Source organism: Amblyomma americanum, chromosome 4 (genome assembly GCF_052857255.1).
Source record: "Amblyomma americanum isolate KBUSLIRL-KWMA chromosome 4, ASM5285725v1, whole genome shotgun sequence".
Taxonomy (NCBI): domain Eukaryota; kingdom Metazoa; phylum Arthropoda; class Arachnida; order Ixodida; family Ixodidae; genus Amblyomma; species Amblyomma americanum.
The window spans coordinates 172,817,566-172,832,157 of NC_135500.1; the positions used below are offsets into that span (position 1 = coordinate 172,817,566).

Sequence of the window (14,592 nt, forward strand, 5' to 3'; positions counted from 1 at the left end):
GTACTTCAGTAATCTCAATAAGCTCAACTGCGCTGCCAGATATTGCAGTGCCGTCGGGACTGCAACACAATCATGGTTGCTGGGAATCGGTGATCAGCCCAACCTGAAAGCAATTGAAACGAAATGCAGCAGTGGTGGCGTCAAGGGTTTCAATGCGTTGAAATCCGCAGAGAAGAAGGCGTTGACTTAGAATGGCATCGCGGCCAGTGCGCGTCTGCTATGCGGCCGGGCTGGCGCGAACGCATCGGGCATGGAGGAAGGCGCAGGGCCACCACGGCCAGTCTCGAGGGCGCGCGCGCTCTCTCTTTCGAGAGACCCGCCGTGACTTAGCGTCCGGTTAACGCGGCGATTGCCACGAGGTGGCGCTGGCGATGTGGTCGCTGCTGGCGCCACCATACCAGCGCACGGAGCCCATAACGACGCCGGATGTCCGCGAAAAACAGTGGCTACTACAAAGCAACACGTGGCCGGAATTCGCGCCCGTGGAAGCGTCGCTATTGTAATGAAGGCACCAGCCACTGAGGGCGCTTGCTACCACACTGGAGAGGTAAAGACTTCAGTCCAGGTGTGCACTGAGATATATAATGAGGAAAATGAAAGGGTTTAACTGGCAGGAAGAGAGCAGAGTGGGTTAGGGAACAAACACGACTCAATTATATCCGATAGCTGAGATCAAGAAGAGGAAATGGGCATGGGCAGGGCATTTAATGAGGAGGGCAAGCAACCGGTGGTCTTTCGGGCAACGGAGAGGATTCCGATGAAATGTAAGCGTAGTAGAGAAAGATGGAGAGTCAGGTGGGCGGGGGCGATTTGGAAGTTTGTGAAGATAATGCGGTTGCATCTTGCGCAGGGTCTTTGTTGTGCACAGGAGGGCTGATGGTGATGGCGATGGCAGAAAAAAAAATTGCAGTTTCGTGCGCACAGTTTACATTTATAATACAGATGATGAACGTGAGAGCTGTGAGACAAAGCAAAAAAGCCTGTGGCATATATATAGCGATGTCCATACGCGTGTTTTACAGTTATGTACTCGTACTGTTTTGTGACTGAGAACTAGCAGCAATTAGTGCGGTTATAGCACACGCTGCCGTTCTATCACGTATTTGAAGACCACGTGTGCATTTGTTCACCACTGGGTCATTTTGGCCCTGAGCTAGAAAGTGACAGCATTTTAGCGCGATAGCATCAAAGCTCCCGTTGTGCAGAAAATCCAGCGTCATCGGCGTTGGGAGCGAAAAATCCCCGGGGAAGCAACCAGGCGGGCAATTTAGGTCACGTGACCATGTGACGTCATCGCAACCCGCCCACCGGATTGTGAAGAAATTGAGAGTGGCAGGTGGCAGTTAATAATTGGTCGCTCGGGAAGAACAACCTGGGTCGCACAAGCGCCATCTGTGGCAACACCTGCCATCGCAGGGCAGTGACGGATCGCTTAATTCCTGCACCTCTGCGCCAGGACTGTGGTATGATGACTCCCAGGGATCTGTAAATGTAGAGCAGAGAGCAGCCGATTCCTCATATATGGGCATTAATTAAACCATTACACTATCGCGTCATACCCTTAAGGCGGAGCGTAAAAGTCCCCTGCAATTTTTTGTCACAGATCCGACGGCCTAGATACTCTGCTAACGTCTGATAGACCTAATGCCAACAAGATAGAGTTAACGCGCAGATATCTTAGAGTGTAGATAGCAGCTTCAGTCGGCGCCTTCGTTCGTCCCATCGCATCAGCCACTTCAGACATAACCCTTTACAGAGGACGCATGCATTTAGACGAGCGGAAGAATTCTCTAAGTCTTCAAGGGCACAAGTAAAAAAAAGAAATAGCCAGCGCTGAGAAAATAATCAACGACGGGGGGAGTGATTTGTGGAAGCGGGCGTGCGGATTTTCCGACGCCTGCCGTGATTCCACCGAATCAAGCTTCGCGAAGAGCCACGCCGTCTCGGAATAGGCGAAAGCGCGTTCCTTGGAACAGCAGCGTGCTCCCCGCTGCAGACGAACGCGAGTGCGCAGCAAAATAAAGGAGCGGCGCAAGGGTGAAACCTAGCGCGTCAGTTTATGAGGCAGGTTCCCGCGGCAGGGGCGTGGGGACGAGGCCTTTTGCAAAAAGAGGGCTCCCGGAGACAAGAAAGATAGAGTGGAGGGGGGTAAAGAGAAAAAGGGTACGCGTAATTCAGGCTGCTTTTTACTACACTTCTTTACGATACGATGCTGCCTGACCAGGCGGGGTAAGCTTTTGTCGTGGCTCGCAGCCGTTTGCAGGCGATACAACAAAAGGCTGCCTGAGTTAGCAGCTCTCTTTGTTCCGCGTGCCAAGAGGCGGCTTTAGCCCGTCTGAAAAATGGCCTTGCATAATGTACAAGGAGATACGCCATCTCTTATATATTGCACCGGCTGTGCGTATTGCCACCATACGTTGTACAGGTTTAACAACGAACTAATCCAAGCGCGCGTGTAACGCATAGCCTTTATTTTTCGTTCCTGCCTGTAAGCTGTGTTCTTAAATGCTTGGCCAGATGACCGCCATATTTTAAGGATGCCGTTATTACTGGTGACAGATGCTTCCAATGTAATACAATGACCTTCAGCGGATCTATGTTGTCGTATACCGTAGAAAAAAAAGTCACACTCGGGGAAAAGTGTGAAAGTAGGCTGAAAGAGAACCATTCGTCTGTCTTTAAGAGAGCAGAATACACATAGGAAGCGTAAATAAATTTTCGTACCACACCTCACGCATTACTTTTCAAATGTTCTCTCTGAAACGTTCCATCCTTAAACATGGGGACGATCCACGAAAGAAAGATAAGGTGGACACGTTCGATGTGAAAGACTAAAAAGTCGACCTGACATATGCAACGTCCCTCTGGCATTTTTTACTCCTCTATGTAGAACAAGAACGATGATTCTAGATACCAGGACACTGCGGGATTGATATTTCTTGCATCCAATTAAGTGACTGACTTCTTGGAAAGTTCAGTTATTAGGCAACCTGTGCCTATTTCGGCGCGCGTCAAAGAACCTCGGGTGGCAGAAATAAACCAAGACCTTCCACTATAGCGTGCTTTAACGCATAGCTTACGGTGTTGCTGTGAGACGCAAATATCCATTAACCACGAAGCATTAATCTTTCATCCACAAGCTTACGCTGTTGGCAGTGGCCCGTCTCCAACGTTGTGAGCAACTTTGAAGCCGATGCCCCACCTCCTTTTCCCGCATTACCCCCCATTTACCGCACCCATGGGACGATGCTTATGGCGATGCAAGCTGTCGATAACGCTGTTATTGAATCTTGATTTATGCGTGCCCGGGTTCCCATCCTGGAACCTCCGCGTGTCAGTTGGGAAGTTGGATCCATTTAAGTTTGTATCTCCACTTTCCGGATCGTTTCCTGCTCGCAGAAAGAGAGAGATACTTGTTTGGAAATTTGCCTCGCATGATTAGGGCTCACTGTTCTTAAACCGGTTATCCTTCACAGTGGTGAGAACATCCGAGGTTACAAAGTGAAACAAGTGCCAGCGAAAGATGACACTGACGTGGCCGGAAATTGCCTCAAGCATGTTGGATGGCGATGAATTTATTACCATATTTAATGACTACGAGAAAGATTGTAATTAAAAGAACTAACTGTTAAAAAAAAAGTAGTATCGGCTATTCAAGAAATTAATTTGATGAGCACGCTTGGTCGTTAACCTTCAAGGCAGTCACACCGGCTTGAACAGTGATGACGTATACATCAAAAACCTACGCTTGATATTTCCATCAGCTATATGCTGTTACTAAATGTTCCCTTTCGTGGTCGAAATTTCCGGAGCCTTTCACTACGGCGTCTCTCATAGCCTGAGCCGCTTTGGGACGTTAAACCCCCCTAAACAATAAATCATAAAAGTTCCCTTTCCTTGGAATGCCGCCATGCACCCCAGTCGTCGTTTTTGACACGCCGCAGCACTAAGAGGCTTTTGGACAACCTTGAGACTGTATAACATCCCACTGCGCTCACGATTCCTCGCTCCGATCTCCTCGTGAGTTATTCTCTTTCCTATAACACCCAACCACGGTTGTGGTGCAGCACCACTGCCTTGTTACAGTGAGCCTGGGCGAACAGAATGTACACACGTAAATGATCGTGCCCCCCGACAGACTGGTTGGCGCTTCCGATAGAGCGTGCACCTACCTAAAGACACCTTTAACACGAAAGGAGTAAAAAGGGAGTCAACTGTCCTCTCCCTTTACGGAGCGGGGTATGCTGCTATAGTTTTCCATCTCTACAAATACGGAATACCAACGGTTGCCAACGGAAAAGAATTCCCCCTTCAAACCATGCGAAGTCCTAGCAGTTGCGAAGATTTTAAGCGAAGTGAAAACCTCATATGTCTGCTAACCTCAGGACCTCCGGCGCCGCGTTTAAAAGCTTCCTCCCATTGCTAGTTGAATCAAGTTTGCAGTTGCCCATAGTAGGCATTCCACAGACTTAATTGTCAAAATCCACTCCGGAATTTGGCCGCATACCCTGCCCCTAAAATGGAGCGCGGTAGAGGACAGCTTGCTCGCTTTTCAGTCCCGTATAGGCTTATTCGTGTTTAGAGTGCATCGTAAAACACGCGCGTACCTAAGTCACCAATAGACGAGTCGACAACCACAATGCACAAGTCTCATTAGAGGTTGGGGCGGGGAATTGCCAAGCAGACTTTTCACGTTTGTTTCGTTGCACACGCAATTCAGCCGGGACATATATATTTAACATTTATTTCTTTACATATTCAGCAAAGCTCACATCACACAGGGTCGCCGCGGTGGCTGAGTGGTTATGGCGCTCGGCTGCTGGCCCGAAAGACGCGGGTTCGATCCCGGCCGCGGAGGTCGAATTTCGATGGAGGCGAAATTCTAGAAGCCCGTGTACTGTGCGATGTCAGTGCACGTTGTCGTGACCGTGCGGTGGCTTAGGACCGGAGCTGCAAGGAGCTGGGCTTTCCGTGCGCTAATCGGGCCTCGAGGAAAGAGAGCTAGTTCTTCAAACCATCTCCGTTTATTTCTGGAGCCGAACTGCCTAACTTGCGTAACAAGGGGACCAAGCCCATTTAGAGAGAGAGAGAAAGAGAAAAGTAGAGTGGGGAGAACATCACGTGAAACAGTAACGAAACGTCAGCACGGTGGCTTGCAAAGGGGCTGCAGTACTGTCCCTCTCGCCGGTCGGTCGTCGACGAACACAGCACAGTGACGCACTTGGAGTTCTTTGGAAGCGTGGTACATCTTCAAACGGCTTCGAAAGCGGCGCGGGTGGGTTGTTTGCCCAAACTCGGGAACACGCAGACGCAGTGGACTCGGCGGGACTGTCACCGGACACATAAATCCTGTTGGCTTCCCCAGCTCCCCCACGCGAGTCGGGTCTCCGGCGCGCTTCGTGGAAAACGCAACTCCCGGCCCGTCGTCGCCGCATCGAGCGCCTCGCTGGAATGCCAGGCAAGGCTTCCCGATCACAACAACGTTAAAGAACCCCAGGTGGTCGAAATTCCCGGAGCCCTTCACTACGGCGTCTCTCATAGCCTGAGTCGCTTTGGGACGTTAAACCCCCATAAACCAAACCAAACATCACACAGTAGGGACAAAGCATGGCAACACTGTGAGGGACCGACAGCGTATACAAACACAGGTCGCGCATTTCGATGCATAGCGAGGTCCTCATTTTGCATTCGCAAAACGCTAAACAACTGCTTCAAAATAATACGTTACCATCGCATGTGTGTATGAAAACTCAGAAAGATAAATGAACTTCCGAGCGTGTTTCTGCAAAGGCAACAAGCACAATTCGACCACGATGCAACGAGAAACTCTCAGTGCTCATGCAGCCACTGCTCCGGCTCCGCTGTACTGACATTCTCTCCTTTCGATCGCCAGTGTAGGAGATGAGCTGCATCATGTATACCGGCCTGCAGTAACTTTGAATCGCACCCTCTACGATTTCATCGCGCGCATGTTCTGCTTACCAGTTCATTGTCCTGCCAGCGTTGAGCGGACACCGTTCGGCAGCAGCGGTGTTAACGTATATCGATGCCCTGCTTCTGTTGACCGGCTTCTAGAAGGCATACTACGCTCAAGGGGGCTCCTTACTGTCTGCCGTTGCGCTCTAGAAACGCTGAGCGACGCTCTTTTGTTACCGTTATGATTTCTGTCCGGGAGATGCATCAAGGTTGTTGAGGCATGAATTGGGACTCGATGAAGAAACGAAAAATGAATAAAGCGAAAGTTGTGCACGAGCGACACGCTTATGTCTCGTTGACAAACGGCCTGCCAGCTTCCGATTGCGACTCGACGGCCCGAGGCGCCTTCGGCGAACTAATTACACAAGACGCAAACACGGCGCCACACGCGCGGTACTCGCGATATCCGTGCGGCCTCGACAACTAATTAAACGATATAATGTCGGACAGGAATGCCTTTCATTCCAACGGCTACTGCCGCGAGAACACGAAAGAAGGGTCACTGTCGGACGCTGATAAGGGTTTTGGTACTGACGTTTTACTTTTCCACAGTCTTAGTTACCGGACGGAAGAAGAAAAAAATGCTAAAACAGCGAAATCTTTAAAAAAAAGAAAACTAGAAATGGCGTATACATGTTTACAGAACACAGGGTAAGTGTAGCTTCCAAAAGTTCAGCTTTTAACAATGCGGACCATGCGGACACTAAAGTGGATAAAAGAGAAGGAAAGGCGTTTACCCGGGAGTGTCGGGACGCCAGTAGCGCACGAACATCTTCTCGGTCGACCCAGTCTGGACGTTGGACTCCTTCGCGCAGTTGGGCATTTTCCAAACCTTTTGTCCTTTCGGCAATGACAGAGGTGGGGAACCTGACGGGTGCTGCCACTCGAAAAAAGCACGGTTCCAGGAACTCCTTAACGGTACTTCACCATCGCTGGCGTCTCCGGTCTTCCCGCCCGGCAACGCGCAGCCTTTCTTCGCCTGCTTCTAAATTTGGAAGAAAGTCAGTCACCCGCGGGCGAACGCTGAAGCTCGACGGCGGCACGTGGGTTCGCAGTCGGGGCCGAAAGGAACACCGGTCACCGCAGAGCAGCAGCGTGACGGCAGCGCTGGCACGTGTCTTGGGCGCGCGATGACGCGGCGGTCATCATCAGGGCCGGCGTAAGCACGGTGCGGCGAGCCATCGGGAGCCGTCGACGGCGGCCGGTCGCAGCGCATCCGGAGAAGCGAGTGACATGACAGTCAACTTCGACGCAAGGAACGCGCAAGAGAAGTGGAAAGGGAGATTGGCCGAGTGGGATGCAAGATGTATCCGTTAGATTGTCCAGAAGGAGAACCCGCCCTGTCTGCCACCCAGGCGCTGGCTAGATGGCCTCGATGTTTGCCGCGCGAGAAAGCCAACACGGGGCACCACGGCGAGGCGACGGAGCAGCGCCGTTTCTGCTGCCGTTGCCGCCGCCGTCGCTGCAGACGCAGCAGCAGCCGGACTACGCGCGCTGGCGCCCCCTCTCCTGGATCTCCCCCTCCTTGTTGCACCCCTCCCTCGTCTGCTCTCCGCTTATTTCTTTCTTTTATATCTATCTTCTCAATTGTGTACCGTGTTCCTTTCCCTCCCTTCGACGATGCCTCCGGTTATTCTACTTCAACTCCTCTGTTTATTTACTGCCTGCAGCCGCCGCGAAAGGGCGCCCGCAGGGCTTCCATCAGCTGAAGCAGCCGCAGACGAGGAGCACGCCCGTGTTGTACAAAAAGGACGCGATCTTCTTGGTCGAGGGAGGGCGGTTCGCGAGTAGAGAGAGAGAAGAACGGTGGAAATGGCTTTTACGCTCCCCTTTCTCTCTTCAATTTTTTTTCTCTCTCTCTACGCCGCTGCATAGATGTTCGCAGGCCACTCCACCCCGGAGGGGTCTTTACGCGGCAGGCGCCCCCTGTATAAACAGGGGAGCCCCGAGAGACGGACATGACGGCGGCTGGGGGAGGAAACGAATATGGGCGGGGACGTAACAGAAGTTCCCGCGCCAGCACCACAAGCAAGCGAGAGCAGAGAGTTCATGCCTCCCCCCACCCCCTTTTTTTTTTCAAGAACCTCGGCGGCAAGCCACCACCACCACGGCTGCTGCAGAGCTCTGCCTGCTCTTTCCCGGCCTGGAAGGCCTAGAGACCAGTAGGATGCAGCAGCGGAGGAACTGGAGAGCCGCCCCACACGGGGACGCACTCAGCCAGCCGAGCGGCATTCTCTTGACGGGCGTGAACTCTATTACTCCCTGATAACCCCGGCCGGATTTGTTGTTGAATTCGTGGGCTCAGAAGCGCGGCCGGGGGAGATCCGGAAATGACTGCTCCAAAGGGCTGCGGCAGGGCGCATGTACCCTTTCGGTTTAGACGTTTCCTGGTGGGTTGGAAGGAGCATTAACTGTGTGACAGAGACAGGCGATGAGTTACGCAGGCCCTTGCCTCCAGGAAAAAAAAGAGAAGGAATGCCGAGAGTTGCCAGCAAGCTTGGCTTCCTCCAGTCATGAACCTCGAGCTGCAGACACAAAAACGGCATTCTGCCCCTTGATAGTGCATGTACAGCGGAACCACTCTTTATTTCTTTTTTTTTTCGCTCTTAATGACAGTGCTACCGGATAGTTTGCATTCATGGGCCGTCGTTATCTGGAAGTGCTACTTTTGCAGGTTCATTTTTTCGCTCCTTCCTCACTGGTACACCCTGCTCTTGATACCAGACGCAATGAGTGACATATCGCAGGCGGCAGCTACCAATGACAAACGGAGAAAACGGATGAATCTGGAATATATTCTTTACAAAGTGCAGCTCCAGGTGTCACCATGAAGGCACTCGCACGTCATCCTTATACGTGCCATACGCCAAGCCATAACATTCAAGACGACAAGGATTAAAGAACGGCGCTCAGCGTGGCGTGGGTGGGGCCGCCGTCGTAACGCGACCTCGACTTCCACGGCTGCACTGAACTGCAGCGCGGCCGAAAAGGAGGAGGGCGCAACTGCCGGTTTCGATATTCGGGGTGGAACTCCCGGCGGCCAGACGGATGGCCTCTGTTGCCACGCCGCCGGGGTCGAGGCCAGGGACGTGGCGCAGTAGAGGGGCGGGAGGGGGGTGGAGGGGTTAGAAGCAGAGGGCGCGCATTGTGTACGTCCTTCCCCAACGCCCCTGCCATCGTGTGCGTGAGCGCATTCCTCAGCTCGCACGGAAGTCGGCGCGGAAGGGAGCACAACTGGCTCATCGAGAAGGGTGGGTGACTCACGTCACGCAAGGGAACGTCGACTTGCAGCTGCGCAATGCTTCGCTTGAAGGGTCCCGTCATGCATTTTTCCCCTCTCCGCTAGCTTCCACGAACTTACCAGGCCGTATAATAAAGTTTCACTGTGGTGTGTGCTGTGTAGCTTTATTCGCGTCTGCAACAATAGTCACAAGAGCCTCCGGTCCAGCTGTCTTCGGCTACTTGCGAAAAGAAATCGTGACTTGTGCGAGTGAATCAGTGTGCACATTGTAGTAGGAATAGCATGGTTTCTTTTCTTTTTTTTGGCAAGTAGAAAAGGCCATTAAGGAAGAGTGACGCTGTTCGCCCTGGCCTCTTGCTAGGCTTGGTTGATGAAGGGCGGGTGGTTATCCAGGCGAAGGTTGACGCAAAGGTATGGACACGAAAAATTCTAAAGAAGACTCTCAAAGGACAGCATAGCCGTCTCACACTTGCAGTCATGTGGACACAGGCCCCATTTCCCAATAGAATGGTGAAATAGTTTTCATTAATGCTGCTTTCAGGTAAGGCAAATAATGGCAACGGCAACGCGGGATCATTCTTTCTGCATTACTAGCAAGCACAATAGCGTTACGAAAGGTCGCAGTTTAATCGTCATTATCAGCATAACTACGTCCACTGCAGGGCAGATGCCTCTCCCATGTCTCTCCAATTAAACATGTCCTGTGCCAGCTGCGGCCACCTTATGCCGGCAAAACTTCCTAATCTCATTCGCCCACCTGACTTTCTGCCTCTGCTGCGCTTGCCTTCACTTGGAATCCAGTCCGTTACCCTTAAGATCCATCGGTTATCTTGTCTTCGCATTACACGCCCTGCCCAAGCCCATTTCTTCTTGATATCGACTATTGATGTCACTAACTCGCGTTTGTTGCCTGGCCCACTCTGCTCTCTTCCTGTCACTGAACGTTGCACCTATAATTTTCCTTTCCAAACATCGCTGCGTTGTCCTCAACTTAACTTCAAGCTTTTTCGTTACGCTCCACGTTTCTGCCCCATGCGTCAGTGTTGGCAAGTTGAGTTGAGGTGCTGAATGCTACAGGTGGGATTAGCCTTGCTTAATCTGCCGGCAATTGCAAGATGCCAGCCTGTTGTGTACTTTCTTCTCGAGGAGTGGTAATCTGCTACTCATGAGCTAAGAGTGTCTGAAAAATGCACTCCTCCCGATTATTATTCTGATAATTATTTTTCACTGCACTAGTCCGGGTCAGCGGTTACTACCTGTCCTAAGTAGATGTATTCCCTAACAACTTACAATGCTTCGCTGCCAATCATAAACCACTTTGCACTTCTCCGACTATAAGACATTACTTTTGATTTCTTCATATTAATGTTTAGACCAACCATTCAGGTTTGCCTCTTTAGGCCCTCGATCATACTTTGCAGTTCATCCCCTGTGTTGCTTAGACAGGCAATGTCATCAGCAAATCAGAGATTATACTAAAGTATTCTTTAATAACTTTTATCCCCAACTCTTCCCAGTCCAGTTTTCTAAATACCTCATGTAAACCTGTGGTGAATAGAACAGGAAAGATCGTGTCTTTATTTAAGACACCCTTGTTGATTGGGATTTTGTCACTTCCCCTATGGAAGACTGTGGTGGCTGTTCAGCCGCTATAGATATTTGCCAGTGCATTTACATAAGCCTCTTCTATACACCGTGGTTTCGTGATGCTCGCATGAGTGCTGCTGTTTCGACTGAGTCAAATGCTTTCTCATAATATATCAAGGCTACCTAGCGGTCGGTTTTATTTTGCGAATTTCTGTATCACCTGAGTGTTGGCGTGAATGCGGTCTCTTTAACGAAAACCAGACTGATCTTTTTGTTGACTAAAGTATAAGGATAACCTTATTAAATTAAAGCGATTACCGTTATTAGAAATCTAGTCCACCTTGGGGGACTCTCCTAAACATTGGACAGGTAAATACCCAGTAGGCAACAGACAGTAATAAGCTGATCGGTCTATATAGCTTCTCAAGTGCTTGCCAAGCTTTTTAGCAATGTTAGCATTGTTTCAAGGTTTCGGTACGCCCGAGGTCGTGAGGCACTGCATTTATAAGATGACAAGTTTTTCTAGCACAATCTGTCCACCGTCATTCAATAGTTCTTCCGTCACCCGCTTTCCTCTTCCCATTGCTTGAAGGCTTTCGTTACTTCTTTCGGTACTGGCTGAATGCCCTACTTCTTCATATCAGTGCCTCCGTCATTAACACGTTATTAGCCTCGTTTAATACTTCATAGTTGTTCCGACCACCCGCAGTTATCTTCTCAACACCTACACGACGTCTTGGCGCTGAATTACGCGTTTCCGTGTTTATTCACCACTCCTATCCTTTACCTATTTATCCTATTTACCTGTTTATCCTATTTCCCACTCCTGGTCCTCTACAGGACCAGTCTTTTCCAACAAATTTTCAGTATTGGGCCGATGATCTATGCTGCTTGGTGCGCCACCCTATAGGAGATTGCCTGTGCGACACACGCACCAACGCGATCAACGTCAGAATAAGTTCCGGCTGCGAGTGTGGCCCTTGCGTGACCGTAAACGCTTTCTTTTGTTTTCAGCCCCAATGTCACGCGGTAGCTTGACGTAACATTGATGCTCATTTATCATTATTATTGTCACTTTTTTTCACATAGCAGGATGCCGCAATGAAGCAACTTGGTCGTACAAATGTTGTGGGATATTTCGAAGGAAATAAACATCCCGGGATATATGTAGAGAGATGTGCAAACTGCGCTCTTGCAGGCCTGGATATGAGCACCAAAGTGCTTATGTTTCTATACCGTTGTTTAACATTTCCCACCACCCTGTCAAAACGCACGCCTCATCAGCCCACCACGGACACGTATTTTCTTGGGAGAGCGGCTTTTTCCGCAGCAGGACGGAAGATCCAGACCACCGTGGCGACCGCTGATCGCTTGGGTTCATGCATTACGATACATTACTGGAACCCCCCCCCTGTCGTACAGAATTTTACGCGGTTTCTGAATAAAACGCCTTTTTTTATCGTAAGGTGAGCGCTTGACGGTTTTGTTTCTCGTATACTAGCGCACGTGAGTGAGTTTAGCAACTATCAATTCTGTTATCATGCACTCATCGTACTTATATCATTTTTAAAACCAGTATTGCTCCCGTAACGTCAGTATAATAAACAATGAGCCCCGATCAACGAGTGATGCGAGCTGCACAACTTTCTTCAAGCCTTGGGTATGGTGGATGTTGCTTGCGATCATTCGCTAATACGAAAAACTAGGCTGTGTTCTTGGCATTTTCCTGGAAACTCCGTTTCCTGCTGATGCTCCTCGTGATGCGTTTTACGTACGATGTATCGGCGGCCGTCGCCTGCACAGCTTGCGCCGGTTTCAACCGCACGAAGCGACGAGACGTGGCGATTTCCGGGAGTCGCTCGGTTGCCTCCGCTTCACCGTTCAGTCCACTCGCGTCATCAGAGAACTGCTCCAGTACCCCGTTTTAAGACTAAAGGCTTAGAGTGCGATAAAGCGATGATGAAATTTCCTATGTTAATACATTGCAATAGCAAGGGATACAATACAGTGGCGCCAGACTACATTTTATGGTGCCGAGATTCGCAAGGAGTTAGACCCGCCACCCTCTCAAATTTTTTGTTACAATAAACAACGTATACGTCACAACAGCATTTCCTCCTTGATTTCCCACCAAGCTTTCACAAAACGATTTCGATGTATGGCTCAGACGAAACGACCGTCAGCAGCTTCTTAGCCGTAACCGCGCTAAAAAATTAACTTCACTATCAGACTTCACTCCGCACACTTAGACGGTAAAACTTCTAAGGCTAAGTGTCTCCAACACTCTGAATGAGCTCATAGAAGCCGCCACGGTGTCGCAGCATCAAAGGCTTTTAAAAACCAAAACTGGAAGGAAAATCATGGAGCACCCGGGGTTCGAACCCTCGGAGTGTACAAAGCGGACAGATAACGTACCTAGAGCAACCAGGGATAGACTCAAAATTCCACCCCTGCCAAAAAACATGCATCGGATACATCACCAAGGTAGACGCAAAGATAAGGCTGTTGCCCTACAGGGCAAACTTCGAGGTATACATCGGATGTGCTCTGCACGGACGCTGCCGAAAACGATCGCAAGGCAGCACACACAGCGGTAGTGGTTCGTGGGAGTGGAGACCCGTTCTCGTGCTGCACCGTTGAAAACACAAGTGCAATGGAGGCAGGAGAAGTCGCCATTGCTCTAGCAAATACAAAAGGGTACAAGGGTGATCGTGAGTGACTCTAAGGCAGCCATTAAGAATTATGATATGGGCAGAATCTCTGCTTCAGCCGCCAAAATTCTGAGAGAAGGGCAGGTACCATCAGAGCTAATCTCACTGATCTGGTACCCGGCTCATCAGGGCCTGTGGGGGAACGAGAAGGCGCACGCGACCGCCCGAGGGCTCACTTTCAAGTCGATCGCCGCTGACGCGCCACCTCCACGCGGGGAACACCTCCCATCGGGTGACGAACTCACAACATTCCATGAAATAATTTCTCATTATAAGCTCGGTCGTAAGACCTATCCAGCAGCAGATAAACAGCTCATTAGGAAAGAGGAAATCGTGTGGAGGAAATTGCAAACCGCGGGATGTTTCCAAACCCTCAACTGTACTGTAAATGGCTTCCAGAAGTCTTTAATCCTAGATGTGCGCACTGCAATAGCATTTCAGATCTAGTCCACATGGTCTGGACCTGCCCTTTCTTTAACGACCCGAATAGAAATGTACAATCCTGGGAGACCTTATCTGCCAACCACGAAGCAGAAGAACAACGCAAAGTCATCGGTCTCGCATTGACCGCCGCCGAGTCCCAAAGGAATCCGACCGACGGTTAGGGGAATGAATGGGGGTTTGGGCTATAACCTTCTCCCCCGTAATTTTTGACTGGTGGAAATTAATCCTATTTCTCTCTCTCTCTCTCTTCACTATAAGAATACGCCGCTCCCGTATGGGACCGTAACCAAGCTAACTTGTGTCAGTCCATTATTGAGCTTGTACAGAACAATGCGGCTCGTTTCATTTTATCTATCATCGCACATCAAGCGTAACAAGTATGAAGAACAGTCTTTCACTACCCTGTTTGTCTCTGCGTAGAAATTTCTTTCGTTTATGCCTCTTTTTCAAAGTATACCATCATTCAACTTTAAGACAGCAGCTCATTCTAGAACCCGCTTATCGCTCGTCACGAGTTGGCCACAAACACAAGGTTGGATATATTCGTTGCAACACATACACTTAATCATCTTTACCACGTACATGCGGCGACTGGAACCACCTCCCGGCTGATATCGCATGCATCAATGATTA

At 50.2% G+C, this 14,592-nt stretch overlaps 1 protein-coding gene across 2 annotated transcripts in view; it reads right to left on the bottom strand.

The window, feature by feature from the left end:
* The window catches only part of OtopLa (proton channel otopetrin-like a), a 69,327-nt gene that overhangs the window by 29,296 nt on the left and 25,439 nt on the right, over positions 1-14,592 (bottom strand). The window contains exon 1 of one of the 2 annotated variants that reach the window (XM_077662233.1): positions 6,714-7,448. The exons of the other annotated variant lie outside the window; for it this stretch is intronic. Within the exon in view, the coding sequence (XP_077518359.1) occupies positions 6,714-6,799 (86 nt within the window). The 5' untranslated portion in view covers positions 6,800-7,448. Of the gene's footprint in view, positions 1-6,713; positions 7,449-14,592 lie in introns of those variants that run through there. 2 annotated transcript variants of the gene reach the window in all.